The sequence below is a fragment of the Eschrichtius robustus genome, chromosome 3 (genome assembly GCF_028021215.1).
Source record: "Eschrichtius robustus isolate mEscRob2 chromosome 3, mEscRob2.pri, whole genome shotgun sequence".
Taxonomy (NCBI): Eukaryota; Metazoa; Chordata; class Mammalia; order Artiodactyla; family Eschrichtiidae; genus Eschrichtius; species Eschrichtius robustus.
This window is the reverse complement of record NC_090826.1, coordinates 81,828,407-81,851,734: the sequence shown is the minus strand read 5'-3', so window position 1 is coordinate 81,851,734 and position 23,328 is coordinate 81,828,407. Positions and strand designations below refer to the sequence as shown.

At 36.6% G+C, this 23,328-nt stretch overlaps 1 protein-coding gene across 6 annotated transcripts in view; it reads left to right on the top strand.

Moving 5' to 3' along the window:
• EVI5 (ecotropic viral integration site 5) overlaps positions 1–23,328 on the top strand; it is a 221,630-nt gene that overhangs the window by 72,891 nt on the left and 125,411 nt on the right. For 5 of the 6 annotated variants that reach the window (XM_068540313.1, XM_068540311.1, XM_068540310.1 and 2 more), the window contains exons 3-9: positions 10,206–10,395; positions 11,049–11,273; positions 12,101–12,175; positions 15,850–15,975; positions 17,442–17,585; positions 18,520–18,609; positions 18,715–18,812. In XM_068540313.1, the coding sequence (XP_068396414.1) occupies positions 10,206–10,395; positions 11,049–11,273; positions 12,101–12,175; positions 15,850–15,975; positions 17,442–17,585; positions 18,520–18,609; positions 18,715–18,812 (948 nt within the window). The remainder of the gene's footprint in view (positions 1–10,205; positions 10,396–11,048; positions 11,274–12,100; positions 12,176–15,849; positions 15,976–17,441; positions 17,586–18,519; positions 18,610–18,714; positions 18,813–23,328) is intronic. The other variant, XM_068540314.1, reaches the window with a different exon arrangement.

The window sequence follows — 23,328 nt, the reverse complement described above, 5'->3', positions numbered from 1 at the left end:
GTTGTGGCTTGTGGGCTCTAGAACTCAGGCTCAGTAGTTGTGGCACACGGGCTTAGTTGCTCCACGGCATGTGGGATCTTCCCGGACCAGGGATCGAACCCATTTCCCCTGCCAGTACAGGCGGATTCTTAACCACCGCGCCACCAGGGAAACCCTGAGCTTCTTATCTACATGGATAAGTCCCACAGGTACTTCATATTCCAAATAACCCAAAAGAGAACCCATTCTTTATCTTCTCCTCCTTTGTATTTTTCATAGTATTGTAGTAAGTAGAGGTCTTTTTCTTCCTTTCATGTTTATCAAATATATCCTGCTATACATAAGCTACTTTTTTTTTTTCATGTACCTATCATGAAGTGCACAGAGTACCATTTTCCTCAGATAGGTGGCCCCTTGGTGAGGTGAAGTTTCAGTTCTCAGTAGCAGGAATATGGTGAAGGTAATCTCTCTAAAATAAGACCCAAAGACCCTGATTACTCTCTTTGTTGGCATATTCCCTTGTTCTCACTTTAGTCCCTAGTCCTATCTATCAGGGAACTGGAAATGCTTTCTCTCTGCCAAGTGTTCTAAGCTTCTGCAAGCAAACAATCCTAGACTTTTTCCATCCTTGATACTATTTGAAGTCCAGCTGATAATTGGCTTTAGCACCTCCACCTCAGATAATGTGGAGCTGTATCCATTTTGAATGCTGCCCTTAGAGCTGGAGGTACAGAAGCTTGGAATTGCTTAGCTAGGAGACTGAGGACTATGTATTTATTCCCTAGTCAGTAGAGATTCAACTCTGATGTCTTAGTCTGGCAGCATTCTAGGAGGATGAATAAATTTGGGCCTCTGAATTATTGTATAGCAGCAGGCCACACATACCTATGGGGAATGCCTTTGATTATAGCGTACAATATTCCTACCAGGCCAGTATTCTTTTCCTTAATTTGATAAATTTCTTCTTGTATTAGTCATAAGGAAATTATGATGGGGTGGGAAGGTAGTTTCCTTTTTTTTTTTTAATTACCGTAAATCCTTGCAAGGCAGTGAACCCATGTGCTCTGGGAAGAGGAAGATAAATGAATAAGTTTTGAATGGACTTCTCACTAGCCTTTGGGTCATGAGTAATGTTGTATTACCACTTTCTCAGTTGCCAGGCTAAAATCTTTGGAAACTGTTGGCATTTTCAGGCAGTGTGCCTCTACTACCATGTCAAGAGTATTTTAATTGAATTTAAACTAGGTGGCAACCTGTCTAGGAGTCTTCCTGAGGTTTTTTTGTTTTTTTTTTTTAATCACTGCTTTTAGGAAAAAGAAATAAAAAATATATGATTCTAATTATGCATTCTGTAAGGTCTACCTATTTTTAATTAGTATGTAAATTCTTCTCCTACATACCGTGACTAAGTAGCTAGTGGGGCAAGACTTGATAGTATCAATTCAAGTGTTACTTCTTTTGGAAAATGTTAACATTCTCTCAGAAGGATTTCATTGTATCCATAGCACTGGAAAAAAATTATAAAGTTTTTCCTTAGAAAATTCTAAATTTTGATAGAGTGACCAACAAATTTGAAAAAAGAGAAAGGAAGTAGTGTTCATACTTCCCTTTCTTTATGAAATAGATACACTTAATATATCAAAAAGTTACTGTTTTTTGTGATAGTAATAGTCATGGTTTTTAAAACAATTCTGAAGGGCTTCTAGTAATAAAAAGCAGTAGTTTCTCACCTAATTCTCACTACCCCTAATGTCATTAACCAGAGACAGTATTTTTAATACATTTTTATAAAGTTGATGTATAATTTGCAACAGAGAAATGCACAGTTCTTAAGTGTACAGTTAGAGCTTTGATAGATGTATACACCTGTGTATAACCCACAGGCCATTAACACGGAGACAATTTCTGTCATCTTAGAATATTCATTTGTGCCCTTTTTAGCAACCCCACCACCTGAAACTTTTCATCTGATTTTCATTGCCATGGATATATTTCGTTCTTTTTTTGATATAACAGCATTTGGGGGCTATAATTCATATACTATGCAATTCACCCATATGAAGTGTACAATTGAGTGTTTTTTCATGTATTCACAGAGTTGTGCAACCAATCACCACAATCAATTTTAGAACATTTTCATCACCCCCAAAAGAAACTTTGTATCCATTAGCAGCCACTGCCCATTCCTCCTTGTTCCCCTTACTCCCACTCCAGTCCTCAGCAGCATCTAATCTACTTTCTGAATTCTAGCTATTTCCTATAAATGGAATCATACAATATGTTTCCTTTTGTGACTGGTTCTTTCACTTAGCAGTGTTTTCAAGGTTCATCCATGTTGTAACATGTATCACTACTTCATTTATTTTCAAGACTGAATGATATTACACCTTATGAATATACCAGTGTTTTTATTCATTCAGCACTTGATGGACATTTGGATTGTTTCCACTTTTTGGCTATTATGAATAATGCTGCCATGAACATTCATTGTATAAGTTTTGTGTGGACATAGATTTTCATTTCTCTTGAATATATACCTAAGAGTGGAATGGCTGATTCGTATGGTAATTCTATGTTTAACCATTTAAGGAATTGCCAGACTATTTTCCGAAGTGGTTTTAACCACTTTATATTCCCATCAGTAGTGTCTGAGGGTTCCTGTGTCTCCATATCTTCACCAACACTTATTATTTGTCTTTTTTTTTTTTTAAACAACTTCATTGGAGTATAATTGCTTTACAATGGTGTGTTAGTTTCTGCTTTATAACAAAGTGAATCAGTTATACATATACATATGTTCCCATATCTCTTCCCTCTTGCATCTCCCTCCCTCCCACCCTCCCTATCCCACCCCTCTAGGTGGTCACAAAGCACCGAGCTGATCTCCCTGTGCTATGCAGCTGCTTCCCACTAGCTATCTATTTTACATTTGGTAGTGTATGTATGTCCATGCCACTCTCTCACCCTGTCACATCTTACCCCTCCCCCTCCCGATATCCTCAAGTCCATTCTCTAGTAAGTCTGTGTCTTTATTCCCGTCTTGCCACTAGGTTCTTCATGACCTTTTTTTTTTTTTCCTTAGATTCCATATATATGTGTTAGCATACTGTATTTGCTTTTCTCTTTCTGACTTACTTCACTCTGTATGACAGACTCTAACTCCATCCACCTCACTACAAATACCTCCATTTCCTTTCTTTTTATGGCTGAGTAATATTCCGTTGTATATATGTGCCACATCTTCTTTATCCATTCATCCGATGATGGACACTTAGGTTGCTTCCATGCCCTGGGTATGGTAAATAGAGCTGCAATGAACATTGTGGTACATGACTCTTTTTGAATGATGGTTTTTTCAGGGTATATGCCCAGTAGTGGGATTGCTGGGTCGTATGGTAGTTCTATTTTTAGTTTTTTCAGGAACCTCCATACTGTTCTCCATAGTGGCTGTATCAATTTACATTCCCACCAACAGTGCAAGAGTGTTCCCTTTTCTCCACACCCTCTCCAGCATTTATTGTTTCTAGATTTTTTGATGATGGCCATTCTGACTGGTGTGAGATGATATCTCATTGTAGTTTTGATTTGCATTTCTCTAATGATTAATGATGTTGAGCATTCTTTCATGTGTCTGTTGGCAATCTGTATATCTTCTTTGGAGAAATGTCTATTTAGGTCTTCTGCCCATTTTTGGATTGGGTTGTTTGTTTTTTTGTTATTGAGCTGCATGAGCTGCTTGTAAATCTTGGAGATTAATCCTTTGTCAGTTGCTTCATTTGCAAATATTTTCTCCCATTCTGAGGGTTGTCTTTTCGTCTTGTTTATGGTTTCCTTTGCTGTGCAAAAGCTTTGAAGTTTCATTAGGTCCCATTTGTTTATTTTGTGTTTTTATTTCCATTTCTTTAGGAGCTGGGTCAAAAAGGATCTTGCTGTGATTTATGTCATAGAGTGTTCTGCCTATGTTTTCCTCTAAGAGTTTGATAGTGTCTGGCCTTACACTTAGGTCTTTAATCCATTTTGAGTTTATTTTTGTGTATGGTGTTAGGGAGTGTTCTAATTTCATACTTTTACATGTACCTGTCCAATTTTCCCAGCACCACTTATTGAAGAGGCTGTCTTTTCTCCACTGTATATGCTTGCCTCCTTTATCAAAGATAAGGTGACCATATGTGCATGGGTTTATCTCTGGGCTTCCTATCCTGTTCCATTGATCTATATTTCTGTTTTTGTGCCAGTACCATACTGTCTTGATTACTGTAGCTTTGTAATATAGTCTGAAGTCAGGGAGCCTGATTCCTCCAGCTCCATTTTTCGTTCTCAAGATTGCTTTGGCTATTCGGGGTCTTTTGTGTTTCCATACAAATTGTGAAATTTTTTGTTCTAGTTCTGTGAAAAATGCCATTGGTAGTTTGATAGGGATTGCATTGAATCTGTAGATTGCTTTGGGTAGTAGAGTCATTTTCACAATGTTGATTCTTCCTATCCAAGAACATGGTATCTGTAGATTGCTTTGGGTAGTAGAGTCATTTTCACAATGTTGATTCTTCCAATCCAAGAACATGGTATATCTCTCCATCTATTTGTATCATCTTTAATTTCTTTCATCAGTGTCTTATAATTTTCTGCATACAGGTCTTTTGCCTCCTTAGGTAGGTTTATTCCTAGATATTTTATTCTTTTTGTTGCAATGGTAAACGGGAGTGTTTTCTTAATTTCACTTTCAGATTTTTCATCATTAGTGTATAGGAATACAAGAGATTTCTGTGCATTAATTTTGTATCCTGCTACTTTACCAAATTCATTGATTAGCTCTAGTAGTTTTCTGGTAGCATCTTTAGGATTCTCTGTGTATAGTATCATGTCATCTGCAAATAGTGACAGCTTTACTTCTTCTTTTCCGATTTGGATTCCTTTTATTTCTTTTTCTTCTCTGATTGCTGTGGCTAACACTTCCAAAACTATGTTGAATAATAGTGGTGAGAGTGGGCAACCTTGTCTTGTTCCTGATCTTAGTGGAAATGGTTTCAGTTTTTCACCATTGAGGACAGTGTTGGCTGTGGGTTTGTCATATATGGCCTTTATTATGTTGAGGAAAGTTCCCTCTCTGCCTACTTTCTGCAGGGCTTTTATCATAAGTGGGTGTTGAATTTTGTCGAAAGCTTTCTCTGTATCTATTGAGATGATCATATGGTTTTTCTCCTTCAATTTGTTAATATGATGTATCATGTTGATTGATTTGCATATACTGAAGAATCCTTGCATTCCTGGGATAAACCCCACTTGATCATGGTGTATGATCCTTTTAATGTGCTGTTGGATTCTGTTTGCTAGTATTTTGTTGAGGAGTTTTTTTGCATCTATATTCATCAGTGATATTGGCCTGTAGTTTTCTTTCTTTGTGACATCTTTGTCTGGTTTTGGTATCAGGGCGATGGTGGCCTCGTAAAATGAGTTTGGGAGTGTTCCTCCCTCTGCAATATTTTGGAAGAGTTGGAGAAGGATAGGTGTTAGCTCTTCTCTAATGTTTGATAGAATTCTCCTGTGAAGCCATCTGGTCCTGGGCTTTTGTTTGTTGGAAGATTTTTAATCACAGTTTCAATTTCAGTGCTTGTGATTGGTCTGTTCATATTTTCTATTTCTTCCTGGTTCAGTCTCAGCAGGTTGTGCATTATTTGTCTTTTTGATTATAACCATACTAGTGGTTGTGAAGTGGTGTGTTGTTATGGTTTTGATTGGCATTTCCCTAATCATTAGTGATGTAGCATCTTTTTATGTGTTTATTGGCCATTTCTATATCTTTGGAGAACTGTCTATTCTTATTCTGTGCCCGTTTTTATTTATTTTTAATTTTTTTTAAATGATTGCTTTATTTTTTAAAAATTAATTAATTAATTTTTGCCTGCCTTGGGTCTTTGTTGCTGCGCACAGGCTTTCTCTAGCTGTGGCAAGTGGCGGCTACTCTTTGTTGCGGAGCATGGGCTCTAGGTTCACGGGCTTTGGTAGTTGTGGCATGCGGGCTCAGTAGTTGTGGCTCGCAGGCGCTAGAGCACAGGCTCAGTAGTTCAGTGCATTGGCTTAGTCACTCCACGGCATGTGGGATCTTCCACGGATCGAACCCATGGCCCCTGCACTGGCAGGTGGATTCTCAACCACTGTGCCACTAGGGAAGTCCCTGTGCCCATTTTTAAATTGGTTTGTTTGTCTTTTTCTTATTGAGTTGTAAGAGTTATTTATGTATTCTAGATAGAAGTCTCATGGGTTGCAAATATTTTTCCCATTCTGTGGGTTTTCTTTTCACTTCCTTTTTATTTTTTAAATTTTTTATTATTATTATTTTATTATTATTTATTTATTTAAAATTTTTTAAATGTATTTTTATTTATTTATTATTTTTGGGTGTGTTGGGTCTTCGTTGCTGCACGCGGGCTTTCCCTAGTTGCGGCGAGCAGGGGCTACTCTTTGTTGCAGTGCGCAGGCTTCTCATTGCGGTGGCTTCTCTAGTAGCGGTGCACGGGCTCTAGGCACGCGGGCTTCAGTAGATGCAGCGTGTGGGCTCAGTAGTTGTGGCTCACGGGCTCTAGAGTGCAGGCTCAGCAGTTGTGGCGCACGGGCTTAGTCGCTCTGCAGCATGTGAGATCCTCCCGGACCAGGGCTCGAACCCTTGTCCCCTGCATTGGCAGGCGGATTCTTAACCACTGCACCACCAGGGAAGTCCCTCTTTTCACTTTCTTGATGGCATCCAGTGAGGTACAAAACATTTAAAATTTTGATGAGTCCAATTTATATATATTCTTTATTGTTATTTGTGCTTTTGGTGTCATGTTTAGGAAGGCTTTTCTTCTATAATATATGAAGACTTGTTCTTGAACTTCTTATAAGTGGAATCATATAGCATGTACTTGTTTGCATCAGGCTTCTTTCACCTAATGTTTATAAGATTCATGTATGTATCAAAGTTTGTTTCTTTTTATTGCTGAATAGTGTTGCAGTGAATGAATATATCACAATTTGATTATTTTTCTGGATATTGGGGTTGTTTCTGGGCTTTGGCTATTATGAATAAAGCTCTTCTGAACTTTCAATTGCAAGTGTTTTTGTGGATGTAGGTTTTCATTTCTCTTGCTGTGTCATATAAAAATGTGTTTAACTTTGTAAAGAATTGCCAAACAGTTTTTCAAAGGGGTTGAACTCTTACATACTCCTGACATGGTTATATGAAAGTCACAACTGCTCCCATCTTTAGCAACATTTGGTATGGCCAGTCTTTAGAATTGTAGCCATTCTAATGTGTACATAGTGTGGTTTTAACCTGGGTTTCCCTGGTGACTAAGGATGTTGAATGTTTTTCAGTTGCTTATTGACCACTTGACTATTTTGTTTTGGAAAGTGTCAGTTTAAGTCTCTTACTCATTTTTTAAAAAATGTGTTGTTTGCCTTCTTAATTATCAATTTTAAGTGTTCTTCATGTACTCTGGATACCAATCTTTTGTCAGATGCATATGTTGAGGATTTTTTTTTTTCAGTTTGTGACGTACCTTTTCATTTTCTTAAAACAGAGCTTTTTAAGTTTGAGGTCCAATTTAGTATTTTTTAAATCAATTTTTTCCTTTATTGTTAGTGTTTCCTTGTGTCCCATTAACAAATTTTGCCTATTCCAAGGTTGTGAAGACTTTTTCCTGTTTTCTTCAAGGAGTTTTATAGTTTTAGGTTTTATATTCAGGCCTGTTGTCCGTTTTGAGTCATTTTTTAAATATGTGAACTAAGGCAGAGACAATATCTTTAAATAATGTAATGTCTTTACTTGGAATATTTCATTTGTAAATGTTTTTCACAGTTTTGTATATTTGTTTATGTTACTTATTTCATTGTCCTCTGAAGGTGAACTGCTTTAACGCTTTTCTCTAATCCACCCATGAATTCACTTGGCTTTCCTGCTTATACTAAAAGTTACAACGTGGGGATCTCTGAGACCCTTCTGACTCTTAAAAAAAAAAAAACCAAAACTTCTATTTGGGTACTTTTTCATCTATACTTTCATTATATCTCAAATTTATGTTTAGCTTAGGAAATACCATTATTTTCTTTTTAACTGCGTGTCTTTTTGTTAATGGTAGTGGTGCAATTTAATTATTTGGCATATAGCAAGCATTCAGTGACTAAGTGAAATGAAGAACTTAGGTTCAGGTTATTTCTGTAAAGTTTGTTTCTGTATTCCATTTATAATTCTTAAGGTTTAGAGTCATACATAAAATTACTTATATACATACACTAATTTTTTCATAAGATATATTATGGACTTACTAAAATAACATGGGAAAAATAGTATTTAAAGCAAAACATTATCATTAATTAGTTTTTTCTTTTTTTATATAAATTTATTTACTTTATGTATTTATTTTTGGCTGCATTGGGTCTTCGTTGCTGCACACGGGCTTTCTCTAGTTGCGGTGAGCGGGGGCTACTCTTCCTTGTGGTGCGCGGGCTTCTCATTGTGGTGGCTTCTCTTGTTGCAGAGCATGGGCTCTAGGCGCGCGGGCTTCAGTAGTTGTGGCTCGTGGGCTTTAGAGCGCAGGCTCAGTAGTTGTGGAGCACGGGCTTAATTTCTCCGTGGCATGCGGGATCTTCCCGGACCAAGGCTCGAACTCATGTCCCCTGCATTGGCAGGCGGATTCCTAACCACTGCGCCACCAGGGAAGTCCTAATTAGTTTTTTCTGTTAAAGAATATTTATAGCAAAGAGTTGACCCTGAATTTGGCTGTTTTGTAAGTTTTCTGTTCCTAGAAATATTGGGGACATTTTATTTAATTTATTGTTGCCATAAAAAAATGTATTAAATTATCCCATGAATAAGGATAGAATGAGTACAGTTTATATTACTGTGTTATTGAATATGACTATCCGGTATTTGAACATATTTTTTAATATGGGGATTTTGATTTTATTTCAATTCAGTCAGTGTTCAGTGTACTTTGTATTGAGCTAAATACAAAGATGATATAAAGGGATATAAAGATGAGCAAGATATAAATCTGGCTCACAAAGGGTGTTTTTATAATCTGCTAGTTATAATTTGACTCATATGTTTCTTTTCTTAATTAGTTTTTATATATCATAAATTAGTATTGGGAACATTTCTTGTCTAAGCAGATGATTTTCTGAAGGAGTTGCTGGAAGTAAATAGTAGCCATGTTAAATACCCAAATAGATGTTTTAATAATCTATTGAATGACATATAATTTACATCTTTATAATGATAGAGCCACATTTTTCCAGGCTTTTTTTTTTAATAGCCTGTGTACATGTGAAAGAAATAATGGATTTGATGTTGTAATGAGTCATGGAATGGATCTCTGAAATTATCTTAACCCATCATTCTACAGATAAGGAAGAGGCCTTAAACAGGGCCTTAAGAGTAAAGACATTTCAGTTTAAAAGCACAAGTCCAATGATAAATGACAGCTGTTAGTTGGCCTGAGTTTTTGGGAGATAGTAGGGATTATGGAGAGTTAGTGGATTAAAGTCCTTTCTCATTTAAAGGGATAAGCTCCTATTCTGCTACATCCTGTTGTTTCTGTTTAGGAATGTGGGCCTAGTTTTGCCCTATCTTTTTATTTTTCAAGAGAATCCAGAATTGTAAATAAATATAAATATATGTGTATATAAACAGATAAATGAAATCTTCTAATTTTAGTTTTAGTTAATCAGTTTTTTACTCAAATATTGCATGGGCCAAACAAAACACTTTTTGTTTGGGGAGGTTAGTTTATGTATCAGTAAAAGCAAAATGAAAAAAGACTAGAGATTTGATTAATTTGTGTGTCTGCCTTACTTTTTTATAGCCCTAGACACATTGTAAACATGATAGGGTTAGTTCTTCCATAGAATTGGTTATACCTCTTCCAAGTACAGTTTTTTTTTTTCCTGAAGCCCTCCCAATCACTTTTCTCACCAGAAGATTTCTTTTAATTTGAATTTTTAGTGGTGTTGAAGGGAAATTATGAGGGGGCTAATAGTAAAATATTTAACATAATTTACTATTTCAAATTTTGAAATTGCTATGCTTAGTAGAAAAAATACAGCAGTTAATTTTATAGATGCCGACCAAATATTATTGAAATTATATATATTTTAAAACCATGGCTAAATTGCAGTAGTGAAACTGTTAAGTATCATCATGTCATCTAGTGTCACAGTGAGATGTTGAGCAATTTTTAATTATGTTTTAGATTGTTAGAAACAGATAGTAAATCTTTAAGATCTGTAAATGGATCAAGAAGAAACAGTGGCTCCTCCCTTGTATCAAGTTCATCAGCCTCCAGCAACCTCAGTCACCTTGAAGAAGACTCTTGGATACTTTGGGGAAGAATTGTTAATGAATGGGAAGATGTGCACAGAAAGAAGGAAAAGCAAGTTAAGGTATTCATATTCTTTGCTTAAGTCCTTCCTCTTATCCCAAAGGGCATGAGGCATCAATTAATAGAGGATTTAAAAAAATCAGATTCTAGTACTTCCCAAGTGCTATGATGAAGAGGTCTGCTTTATGTATTTGTGCCCATAGAAGTTTAGGTTTGTAGCTATCAATTGTTATAGAGGTCTCCTAATTGTAGAAATATATAGCTGAAAATTATTTTAGGTATTAAATTCTCTTATTTTATAGATTCAGAAATGGAAGTTGTGACATCCTACATCCTTCAGTTACCAGTATTTTACTTTTTTTATTTTAAAACATAAAACAGCCCTTTGAAAGATGATGGGTACAGTGCCATCATTCACAGCTCTGCAGATTATCAGGTCCTTAATACCTTTAGAGGCCATATTCTGAGTGAAATGACAGGAATTTATCCATGGCATTGTTGTCCCTCTGATCAGAACAGAATATACCCGTATCTTAGCCAAATCTTAGCCTTGGTTTAAAAGTTCCCTAGTCTTATTATAAAAGTAGCTTTGTGAATTATAAATTTGAGAAAGTCATCTACTCTACTCCAACCTCCAATAAGTCTTCTTTGGCTTTCAAGGTAGGAAGCCTAAATAAGTCACTTAAACATTTTTATTTTTATTTTTATTTGTAGGAACTTGTTCGTAAAGGGATACCCCATCATTTTAGAGCAATAGTTTGGCAACTTTTGTGCAGTGCACAAAGTATGCCAATTAAGGATCAGTATTCAGAACTCCTGAAAATGACCTCACCTTGTGAAAAATTGATCCGAAGGGACATTGCTAGAACTTATCCTGAACACAATTTTTTTAAGGAAAAAGATAGTCTTGGACAGGAGGTTTTGTTTAATGTAATGAAGGTAAGTTCTATTTATTCATTTTTTGAGATGAAATGAATTCTCAGGAGGTTGAAATTAAACATTTCTCATAATGAAGTATGAACTCTCACCCCAGTAATCAGTTGCTTTGGCAATAAATTTGACTTTAGCATAATTTTGGCTTTAATTCTGACGCTAGATTATTGTCTAGTTTGGAGAACTCTTAGAAAATTCCTCACATTGCTTGGTATTAGTTGAGTGAAATCAAATAACCTATAAATCACTATACATACCATAGAGAAGATTGTCCATGAAAATGAATAATTCACCTTCTATGAGTTTCACAGTCTGGGAGCAAATTTTTTGCTTGCTGTGGCCAGCATTGCTAAGAGCTCTTAGCCCTTAAAAGTGTGCGCCATTGTAATTTTTTTCCAATGTTGCCTTTTCTCTTTGCATAATTCCTTTTCCTTCTTGCTACCTCCGTGAAATATTGATTTCTTGTTAAATCATTTCAATTTTATCAGTGCTTTACCTTCATCCTACTCTAGTTTTGATTTTTGTCAGATATATATTTTTAATGATTTTTAAGCTTTGTCACTTTCCTGAGTACAAATTCCTTTATTTTCTTGTCCTTCGGAGCTGTCAGTTGCTAATTGGGAAATCATCGAAATAAAATTTTATGTAATAAATCATTTGCTTTTAAAATACCTACAGGATAGGATAACATCTACAACAAAGCAAGCAAGAGCTTCTCTAAAAAAATAAATGGTCTTTAATCCACCTTCTTACTGTCTTTAGGCTTTTAGAGAAGGAAGGTATGATATATCATGTTAAATAAAGTATTTTGAACAACATTTTTTACTTTTTAGGCATATTCTTTAGTGGATCGTGAGGTTGGTTACTGTCAAGGAAGTGCTTTTATAGTTGGATTGTTGCTTATGCAGGTAAGTTAGTATAAGTATTAAATGTCCAATTAAGTTCTTCATTAAAGTTGGAGAACTTAAAAATCATCCTTGTTTTAGTAAGTGGATATTGGGTATTTCCCCCTAAACATAGTCTAAATAGTAACATTTAGTTTGCATTTTAAAATTAAAAGTGTTGAAAATAACATACAATAGATATCCTGCCACTAAATCAAATTTCTCCTTACCTACATTTGGACCGTAATATTCTACTAAAGCCTGTATCTACTTTTAAATCTTAACTTAAATGTCAGTATTCAATGAGGAATAATCTTTTCCCAGCCAAGGAGGACTGATTAAAGTGTTGGTATGAAAATCTTATTTATGGAACTTCCCTGGCGGGTTCTATCCCTGGTCGGGGAACTAAGATTGCACATGCCGTGCTGCGGCGCAGCCACAAAAAAAAAAAAAAAAGAAAGAAAGAAAATAAAAGAAAATCTTACTTATGATGTACAACGTCTTTGGAAATTTATACAGTAATTTTATTTGTCACAGAGCTGAGGGCTTGTTATGCCTGTTTTACTATAGGCTCTAAAATAGAGGTACTCAGTCACTTTTACTGCCCTAGGGATATGACATGTATTTCCATTGGCAGTGACTTATTTTGGGTGGGGTGTTTTCAGAAGTCAAGGACAGGGACGATCAGTCATAGCTTTGAAGGGAAATAGCATGTTGTGTTACCTCTTCAGCCTTATTGAAATAAAAAAAAAAAAGTCTATCATACTCTATATTTAGTCTCAGACTAAAATATGATCTGAAAAGAAACCTTGGAGATAACTTCATTTGAGTCTTGTTTTTGCAACTCAGTTCTGCACTGAGTTCAGAACTCAGTGATTCTTATTAACTCAGTTTCGTAGAGGAGGTATGTAGCAACACATCGCTGTAAGACTCAAGTGTGCAAATTTCTTTATAATAAAAGGAATGACTGTAAAACAACTGGGTGATTGTTCTTCATATTTATATTTTACTTGGTGTCACACTTTTTCATTTTGTGACTATCGTTTCAATCTTGTTGAGAGGGACCCAGTGATAGTATTTTTTCTACCTCCTTTTGGTCTTTTATTCAATCATTTCAACTTATTTTTTTTAAATATCACCATTTTTAAAACCTTCTCCCAATTTCTATATCAGTGCTATTGCGGAGGAGAGAGGGAATGACTTATTTGATATATTCAGAGGAGAAGAAGTTCTTAGAAGGCAAAAAAGGGAGATAAATTGACTCATTCTCACTGTGACTGGAGTTGAGGGGTGGAGGGAGAAGTGGAAAGGGGAAGGTAGTTGTGGGAGATGAGTTTGGAGAAGTAGTAAGGGGCCACATCATGTAGGACCTTGTAAGCATTTTGACTTTTACTGAGGATATGGGGAGGCACTAGAGTGTTTTGAGCAGTGGAGTGATGTGATCTCTGATTCATACTTTAAAAGTATCACTCTGTGATTTGAACCTCAGGTGGTGTGGCCCTAGAGCCTGCACTAGTAACTACTTGCCAGGATCATTGGAGGAAAGGAGTCAAAGATCTGCTAGGCCAGGGAATTAATCCTCATGAAAATGAGTGGAGTTTGGGGCTGGGGGTTGATCCAGAGGTTTGTAGATGCTGCAAAAAAGAGGAGTAAAGGGTAATATCTGCTGGTATATGTTTCAGAGGGAAGGGGTAGTTAATGCAATGGCAATGAGGCGTTGAGGTCCAAGGAGGGACATAAACCTCTCTACCCCAGGCCTCTTCCAGTGCTCTGGGAGAGAAAACAGCCACCTCAGGAGAGAGCCAGGTTTCGGTGTTGAAGTATTCTTCGGGGGAATCAGGTTTCACTTAGAGAAAGACAGTGAAAGAACATTTGGTAAACAGATTGAGGGTATAGGTAGGATATTTTGTTGATGGCGTATTATCAGTTTTAGAAAGTACTGTGGAAAAGGTTTCGGGAATATTGGAAATGGGGTTAAATTATGGGAGCAATAGAACCAAGCACATGGGATGAGAGTTCTGAGATGTAGGGTTTCTTGTAGTAACTGATATAAAAATCAGTGGGGCTATAAAGCTTGACAGGATTAATAAGGATGGTCTCCAAGGCAAAATTGTGGCTATGTATGTTGGGAGGAAGGAAGGAAGTATGGGTTTTGCCAAGAATAACTCTTGGCTCCTGTCCATGGCTGTGTCAAGGCCAGGAAAAATGTATTGTTAATAAAAGTAGTCTTCAGTAAGAAGAGTGCCTAGAGACCCTTTGAGGTTTCGTCTTTTGAAACACACTGGTATAATGTGAGTGAATGAACATTAGAAAATTTTATTTTAAGAAAGGCCACATGGGAATTCCCTGGCGGTCCAGTGGTTAGGACTCCACGATTCCACTGCAAGGGGCATGGGTTCCATCCTTGGTTGGGGAACTAAGATCCCTGCATGCCGTGTGGCAGGCCAAAAAAAAAGACCACAAAATAATTTGTGTAAGTGTTATGTCCCTACATATTCTTATTACAGAGCTTTTATGTTCATTATCTTAGTTGATATGATTATCTAGTGAGTTACACATAAAATGTGAAATTGGAACCTTTAAAACTCTAATTACAGGTTTTTTAAAAACTTATTTTACAAGTTCTTTTAACACTTAACGCCATATTGTTTCTGCTTGGAACCCTTGAAAGGTTTCCTGTCTCACTTAAGGTGAAAGTCCAAATCCTTACAGTGGCTTCTAAAATCCTATGTAATTTGATTCCCTGTATTTCTCCTCCATAACCATACTTTCATTTGTAACATTACTACTAATTTAGTAGTCCCCTATTCGTTGTTCCTTGAGCATGCCAATCGTGATTCCATTTCAAGACCTTTGTATTATTCTCCCAGAACTGTTCTTTCCTCAGTTGTTCCCTTACTTCAGTATTTTGCTCACATGTTACCTTATCAAGAGACTTTCCCTGACCTATCTATATATAAATAGCAGTGTAGCTCCCCGGGATTCCCTGTTGCTATACTTTGTTTTATTTCCATAGCACTTCTCACCATCTGACATATATATTAATTGATTTATTCCATGTATTATCAATCTCCCCCAACTAGAAGGTTCAACCTCCTTGAGGGTAGATACTGTTTATTTTGTTCACCGGTATATACTCAGAGAGAGAGAGAAGTATCTGGCTTTAAATGAATATTTGTTGGTTGAATTCATGAGTTAGGCAAGTGAGGCAGCTAGTCTCAGAGGCTGTAAGATTTGTCTAACTTCTCATTGTCGGTGATAGAATGGGAAATTAGAAGCTTCTGATTTCTAGTCCATTGCTCTTAATATTGTACCACATGGCACTCAGGATTGACATATATACACTACCATGTGTAAAATAGCTAGTGGATACATGCTATAGTGCACAGGCAGCTAGGATCGGTGCTCTGTGACAACCTAGATGGGTGGGGGGATGGGGGGGATGGGGGGGATGGGTGGGAGGAAGGTCCAAGAGGGAGGGGATATAGGTATACATATAGCTGACTCACTTCATTGTACAGCAGAAACTAACACAACATTGTAAAGCAATTATGCTCCAGTAAAAGAAAAAGTTAATGACAATAAAAACCAAAATAACAACATTGTTTATAGTTGGATGGTTACTTAGTTTAAATGTATTTAGCTTATTTGCGTATCACAGAACATTAACCTATGTTGCTTTTTTCCTCCTAATGCAGATGCCAGAAGAAGAAGCTTTCTGTGTATTTGTTAAATTAATGCAAGATTATAGACTTCGTGAACTTTTTAAACCAAGTATGGCAGAATTAGGCCTTTGTATGTACCAGTTTGAATGCATGATACAGGTAAAAGTGTGGTGTTAACCAAAAACATATTGCCTTTATATTTTTTGTCATCTTGGTTTGAGTGACAACTAAGCAAATTTAATGTTAAAAGCATTAAAGCTATTGAAAAAAGCCCAGTGTTTTAATCACATCATCATTTGTTGTTCGGTTAATCCACAGTTTAGACCTACTTCCCAGCTAGGCACTGTCTGCAGGTAGATCACAGTCTGGAACTTGACTACAGTTTTTATATTCAGACCTTAAGCATTTGTGCCAAATATAGTATATCATAACCTAGATGGATGAATTTCTTTATTATGCCATATTGTATCCTATTATTTTACGTAGACTATGCTCTCTTACAGAAGCCCATGACATTTGGACACTGACATCAATTCATTTCCTTTGAGACTGTCTCTTTTATCTCTTTCAGTCCTCTCCCCTGCCTTTCCCTTTTCATCACTTTTTTTGCTAGCCTGTAATCTTTTAAAAAAAATATTGTTTCTATCCTTTTGTGTTGCTAGTTTAAGAGTCAGAGTCTTAGTGACTGTGTGAGGGTGAAGAGGAGGAAGAGAGGAATCAGAACCAAGTAAAAAATACCTTTGAAGTATTTCATCTTTCTGGATTTAATTTTTATATTTATATATATATAAATAAATTTACTATTTTGTCCTGTAATGTAATGGTAGAAATATTCTTCATTTACTTAAATTTCAATTAGGTAAGCAGAATTTAAGAATATAGGTTAATCATTCAGCTGGCATAAGAGCCATTTTCACAAGTCTACGTTTCCCTGGCAGCCTTACCCACAGCAATTTTAAAATCCTCTATCTTTTCTGTGTGTGATGAGACGAAGGGGATATACAAAATGTTTTTACATTTTAAAGTAAAAGACAAAGTAGGTCTTGGTGATTCTTAATTTTTTTTTTTGAACTAGTAAGCTTATTTTTATCACCCTTAAACTCCCTTGGTTTATTTTCAGTTAATGTGTCATTTATGTTCTGAATTACTAGAGTGTTGAAGTATGTGTATTTTGGGTGAGAAGGTAGGAAGCTTAGGATAGGCGATCAATGGTAGCTAGCACCTGAAAGTATTTCAAGATAACATTTCTTTCCCTTAAAAATTTTTTTTGGAAATATTATAGTTTATAGAAAAGTATAGAAAATATCAGGTACCCATGTACCCACAAATAAGATTAAAGAAATATAAATTTTTTACTTATTTATTGTAATTTTTCTTTTTATTAATAAATCATTAAAAAGTTCCAACTTTTTAGGGTCCAACTCCACATCCTTTTTCCCTTCTTTCTTTTCCAGACAATAACCACTATCCAGAATGTGTCAATTTCTGCCTCTTAACTCTTCCATATGATGCCTAAATTTTATGTTTGTGTTTGCGATCGGCTACTTTAGTATGTATACAATGGTCTGGCTTAAAATACTCAGTTTTACCATGTTTTAACTAAGAAATTCTTTTCATCTCTTCAGGAGCATCTTCCAGAACTCTTTGTGCATTTTCAGTCTCAGAGTTTTCATACCTCAATGTATGCATCATCTTGGTTTCTGACTATCTTCCTTACGACTTTTCCACTACCAGTTGCAACAAGGATATTTGATATCTTTATGTCTGAGGTGAGAGCCGGGCAATGAGGCGAACGATAAAGGAGATGCATGTGTTCCATGCTAAACTGCTTACCTGGATAATCTCATTTAATCCTATAACAACCCTATCAGTACTATTCATCTCCCCATTTGATAGATGGTAGATGAGAGATGAGGAAGCCGATATTTAGAGGAAGATTAAGTAGCTCGTCTATGGACACATAAGTGGTATAGTAACCAGGATTCAGATGTAGGCATTCAAAATCTGGAACCCACACTCTTAATCAGACCTCTGTTTCACCTCCTTTTTGATTTAGTGAGAATTAGTGAGGGGTAAAATTTACCTTACAGTTAATATTGTTGCAATGCATCTGTTACCCAAAGAGGAAGAAGTAATGAGTATAATTAAGTTTCTTCTATCCCATGAACACCTTGCAGGCAGTCCTTTTAATTGTCAGTGATATGTAGTAGTGATCCTTTGTCTTGTATATTTTGAGTGAGAAGGTAGGAAGGTAAGGATAGGTGATCAGTGATAGAGAGCACCTAAGAATATTATTAATTGTTATTAATTACATCTTGGGAAGATCAGTTTGTATAATGTAGCTAAATTAGGTTAGTCTGGAGCCAGCAAGCTATGATTCATGTACTGATCTCTTCTGGTTTGCATGCCAAATCTATCCTTCCACTTATTTCTGTAAATAAAGTTTCTTGGAACATAGCCGTGACCATTTGTTGATGTGATGTCTGTGTCTGCTTTTGAGCTGCAATGGCAGGGTTGATTATTTGTGACAGTAACCATAGGGAGGGCTCATAAAGCCTAAAACATTTGTTCTCCAACTCTTTACAGAAAATGTGTGCCCACCTCTGTTTAGATCCCTAAATGTTTACCTTAGTATTCTTTTGAATGATTAGTTTTTGTTTTGGAAGAATAAGACAAATTTGACTTTATAATTTGATTCCTCAGGGTTTAGAAATAGTGTTTCGGGTAGGATTAGCGCTTCTTCAAATGAATCAGGCAGAACTGATGCAACTCGACATGGAAGGGATGTTACAGGTAAGCCAGGCCATGATTTCTTGAATGTCTCTAGATTTTACTATTAATTAATTGATAGTAAATGGTACTAAGTCATTCTTATGTTTTTTTCCTATTGTATTTTAGCACTTTCAGAAGGTCATTCCACATCAGTTTGATGGTGGTCCAGACAAATTAATCCAGGCAGCTTACCAAGTCAAGTATAACTCAAAAAAAATGAAAAAGTAAGTATTTTATATTTTGTTTTTTTAGTTATGGGGGTTTGTTGATGCATTTAGGAAATTAAATGGAAGAAGCAAAACATTCTAGTGGTGAGTGCAGATTTCCTCCTCATTTTATTGAGCTGTAATGTTTTATTTGGTGGTATTGGTTTCAATATAACCTAAATTTAATATTGGAATTTCATAGTGCTCTAGTGGTGCATGGGATTATTGTGTATTACTTTTAAAACTCCCCTTCCCATTCCACATTGATTAGAATTAGGAACCTGGTAAGTGTATATATGTGAGTGTGCTGTTATTTTAGAAACCGCTTTTGTGGTGTGGTCTAAGTCACTGACATTCTTTTCCTCTTAGTTGATCCCAGTTTATCACTTAAGTTCAAGATTAGCATAACCAGCAAGATAGGCATGAGGTATGCATTAAGTTAAAATTTTGTTTACTGTGTATTACTTTCTAGTGAAACTTTTCTTTGAATATATTTCATAAAAGTTCAAGATATGCAGTGTTGGCCTGCAAAGGTTAATTTTTGAAATATGATAAAGGTGTTAATTAAGAACAACAGTTCTTACTCTTCTAGCTTCCAGCAATTAAATAAATCTTAGCCTGAGGTCATTGTTAGCATTCCTGACACTTGTTCTCAGTATCTCTGCTGCTGCAACATGAAATTACATTAACATGTACAACGTATTCCCATGGAGATTCCTACTCCAGAAAGTATATTAGAATATGAGTAAGAATTATGTTATTAAAATTAGTTGGTTCTAATTTGCAAAAATACAATTTATCATATTCAACTATTATTGTTAATAAATTACCTGTGAAATTTCTAATAACCAATCACATCACACCATCATTTTGAGACATTACCGACCGAAAAGCTGTTCTGTTCTATAATTGATAAAATCTTAGGAGCCATCTCAATTTCTGCCTGTTGACCTTAATTTAAAAATACTTTATTTGGACTTCCCTGGTGGCGCAGTGGTTAAGAATCTGCCTGCCAATGCAGGGCACACGGGTTTGATCCCTGGTCTGGGAAGATCCCACATGCCACGGGGAGCAACTAAGCCTGTGCGCCACAACTGCTGAGCCTGTGTGCTACAACTACCGAAGCCTGCATGCCTAGAGCCTGTGCTCTGCAACAAGAGAAGCCACCACAATGAAAAGCCCACGCACTGCCACGAAGAGTAGCCCCTGCTTGCCGCAACTAGAGAAAGCCCGTGTGCAGCAAAGAAGACCCAATGCAGCCAAAAATAAATAAATCAATAAATGAATAAATAAATTTATTAGAAAAAAACTTTACTGCTAAAAATTGCTAATCATCATTTGAGCCTTCAGCGAGTTGTAATCTTTCTTACAACAGTAACATCAAAGATCACTGATTATAGATCACCGTAACAAATATGCTTCTGTTTTCTTTCCCTTCCTTTTTTTTTCTTTGGTTGGTACTTCCCTTCCTTTTCTATTGCAGTATCTACTTCTTACTGCATTGACTACTTCTTAGTGGTTAATTGTTGTTTATGCATATTCTGGAGAATAATACTTTATCAGTATTAAAAGATGAGTGTCATCCATTTCTACTCCATTTCTACTAAGTATCACTCTCAAAATGTAATGAACTTAGACTTGGACCTGGCTCTGAAGAAGGTTCAAACTTCCTGTGGGTAGGATGGTGGCAGAACAGAAGTAAATAGGCTATTACATTTACAGTCTGGTAGATGTCAATATAACATGTTATTAATATAACATGTAAGAGATGCCTAGCCTATGTGTCTTTAAACTGCATACACAGTCTAGTCTGTTGGGGCCCAGGAAAATGTTCAGAGCATGGTAACTAGATTTTCAGTTTCCATTTATATTCTTTCCTAACTTTTATCTGCCCTGATAATATTCCTATGGTAGAGGTATTTTTACTGAGTTCAAGCTTGTAGTACTCGCCACACGGCAGGCCAGTAAATCGAGAGACATGGCGTTGGGGCAAGGAATAGTGACTTTATTTGGAAAGCCAGAAGACCAGGAAGATGGTGGACTGGTGTCCCAGTGAACCGTTTTACCTGAGTTAGGATTTAGGTCTCTTTAATACTAAAAGGAGAGAGTGTGTAGCTGGTTGTTGCAGACTTCTTGGTGCCAGAATCCTTTGTTCTTGCAGCTGTCCACCTGAGTCTAGTCACAATGTTCCTGTCAGCCCTCAACAAGACAAACGTTGTTCTCTGTTCTGCAACTTTTTATCTCTATATGAATGGAGAAGTGTTATATTGATACTTTTAAAGATCAAGCCTGGGAGGCAGAGCCTTGAGAATGGGCTCTCATGTATATTTTAGGCCATAGGCAACATCCTTTTACAAAGGTGCAGAACCAGCATAACTAAGAACAGGCAACAGAACTCAAAGGTTAGAGCTAAAGGAATAGATCCAATTTGGAGTCAGGTTTGTTCTTCTTCGTTAGGGTATCTTTGTTCTCCTTTCTAGCTCCCCTTTTACAGTCTGCCTTCTACCACTTTATAAAAGTAAGGCAAACCTGTCACACACCAGTTCTTACTGTGGTGCATTACTTTGGGATATAAAAATCTCTGGGGTACCAAACAAAAAGGACAATTTCAGAATGCCTTGCTACAGAAGGCGTGTGCCCTTAGAGAACAAAGCACGAAAAATCCAATGGAGCAGCGCTTAAGTAACAAAAATTTTTTAGACTTCTTTAAAGTATATAAGGGGCAACATTCTTTTAGCAGGTACATGAGGAAAAAAAAGTTGAAGACCACTGACATGGTTGGATAGGAGGATGGCAGAAGATGAAGATTCAGGTTGTTTTCTGAAGGAGAGGGCACCAGAGTATACTTTTGAAGAACTTATGTTTCCAATTGCTGGGGTTAAATGAAGACTACAGAGAGGGAGTTCCTCCTTTGTGGAACTTCTAGAAGTGCAGAAGACTGACTTTGAGATATAAAAACCTCTGGAGTTCCAAACAAAAGGTACAATTTCAGAATGACTTGCCCCAGAAGGAGTGTGCCCTGAGAGAGCAAAGCGAGAAAAATCAAAAGGAGCAGCTTCTGAACAAATATACAGTATCATGTCCATCAGTGGCAGTGCCATGAAGGAAAAGTAAAGGAGGATGAAGGACATGGAAGTGATGGGGTGCTTTTTTTAGATAGAGAACTCAGGGCGCACAGACTGATAAAGCACCATTTGAGCAGACAGCTGAAGGAAGTGAGAGAGGGAGCCATGTGGTTATCTGGGCAAGTATATTTCGTGCTGAGAGAGCAGTAAATGTAATGAATGAAATAAGAATGATTGATATGTTTAAGAACAGTAAAAAGCCAGTGTGACTGTACCATAGGCAAATGGGAGTGTAGTAGGCAGTGAAGTTTGAAATGTGGTGGGAACCTAGGGGTATTTAAAGCTGTGCTATCCTGTATGGTAGCCACTACCTGTATGTGGTTATTTAAATAGAATTAAAGATTCATTAAATCAGTTCTATTAGCCGTGTTTCAACTGCTCACTAATCACTGACATGTGGTTTAGGGGTTTCTTTAAGATATGAATGTTGCAAGCAATCAGTCTTAGCCTTTGGCTTCTTTTGTTGTAATTTTTATTTTGGTATCCTTTTAAACTTTTTTAAAAAGTTACAAATATACTACAAGGAACTCCCTTATGCCACTTATCCAAATTCACCAATTGTTTACATTTTGCCCCATTTGTTTTATTTTCCTCCCCCCCCACACACACATGCATATATATAAATAAAATAATATGTGTGTGTGTGTGTGTAAGTAAAATCCATACCCATTATTTTTGGGAGGACCCATTTTAGAGTAAGTTGAGATATTGTGCCCTTTATCCTTAAATACTTGAATATGTACTTCCTAAGAACAGAGCTTTTTTTTTTTTTTAAAACTGAAGTCAGCAGTTAATCAAAATCAGGAAATTATCATAGATACAATAGTATTCTAATCCATAATAGAAGTTCAAATTTTATCACTTGTCCCAATAATATTCCTTACAACAATCTCCTCCTCCCATCCCCAACTTCTACCCACTCCCCACACTTAATCCCTTACCCCCTGGGTCCTGTATCCACTCCAGACCCTCCAGGATCGTATATTGCAATTTGTTTATTTATTTATTTATTTAAAGATTTAATTCTATTTATTTTTGGCTGTGTTGGGTCTTCATTGCTGCATGCGGGCTTTCTCTAGTTGCGGCGAGCGGGGGCTACTCTTCGTTATGGTGCGCAGACTTCTCCTTGCGGTGGCTTCTCGTGTTGCGGAGCACGGGCTCCAGGCGTGTGGGCTTCAGTCGTTGCGGCACGCAGGCTCAGTAGTTGTGGTGCACGGGCTTAGTTGCTCCGCGGCATGTGGGATCTTCCCAGACCAGGGCTCGAACCCATGTCCCCTGCATTGGCAGGCAGATTCTTATCCACTGTGCCACCAGGGAAGTCCCGTGTATTGCATTAAGTCTTCCATGTTTGTATTGTAAATAGTGTCAGTTCAATCTCCTTTAATCTGAAATGCTCTCTCAATGCTTTG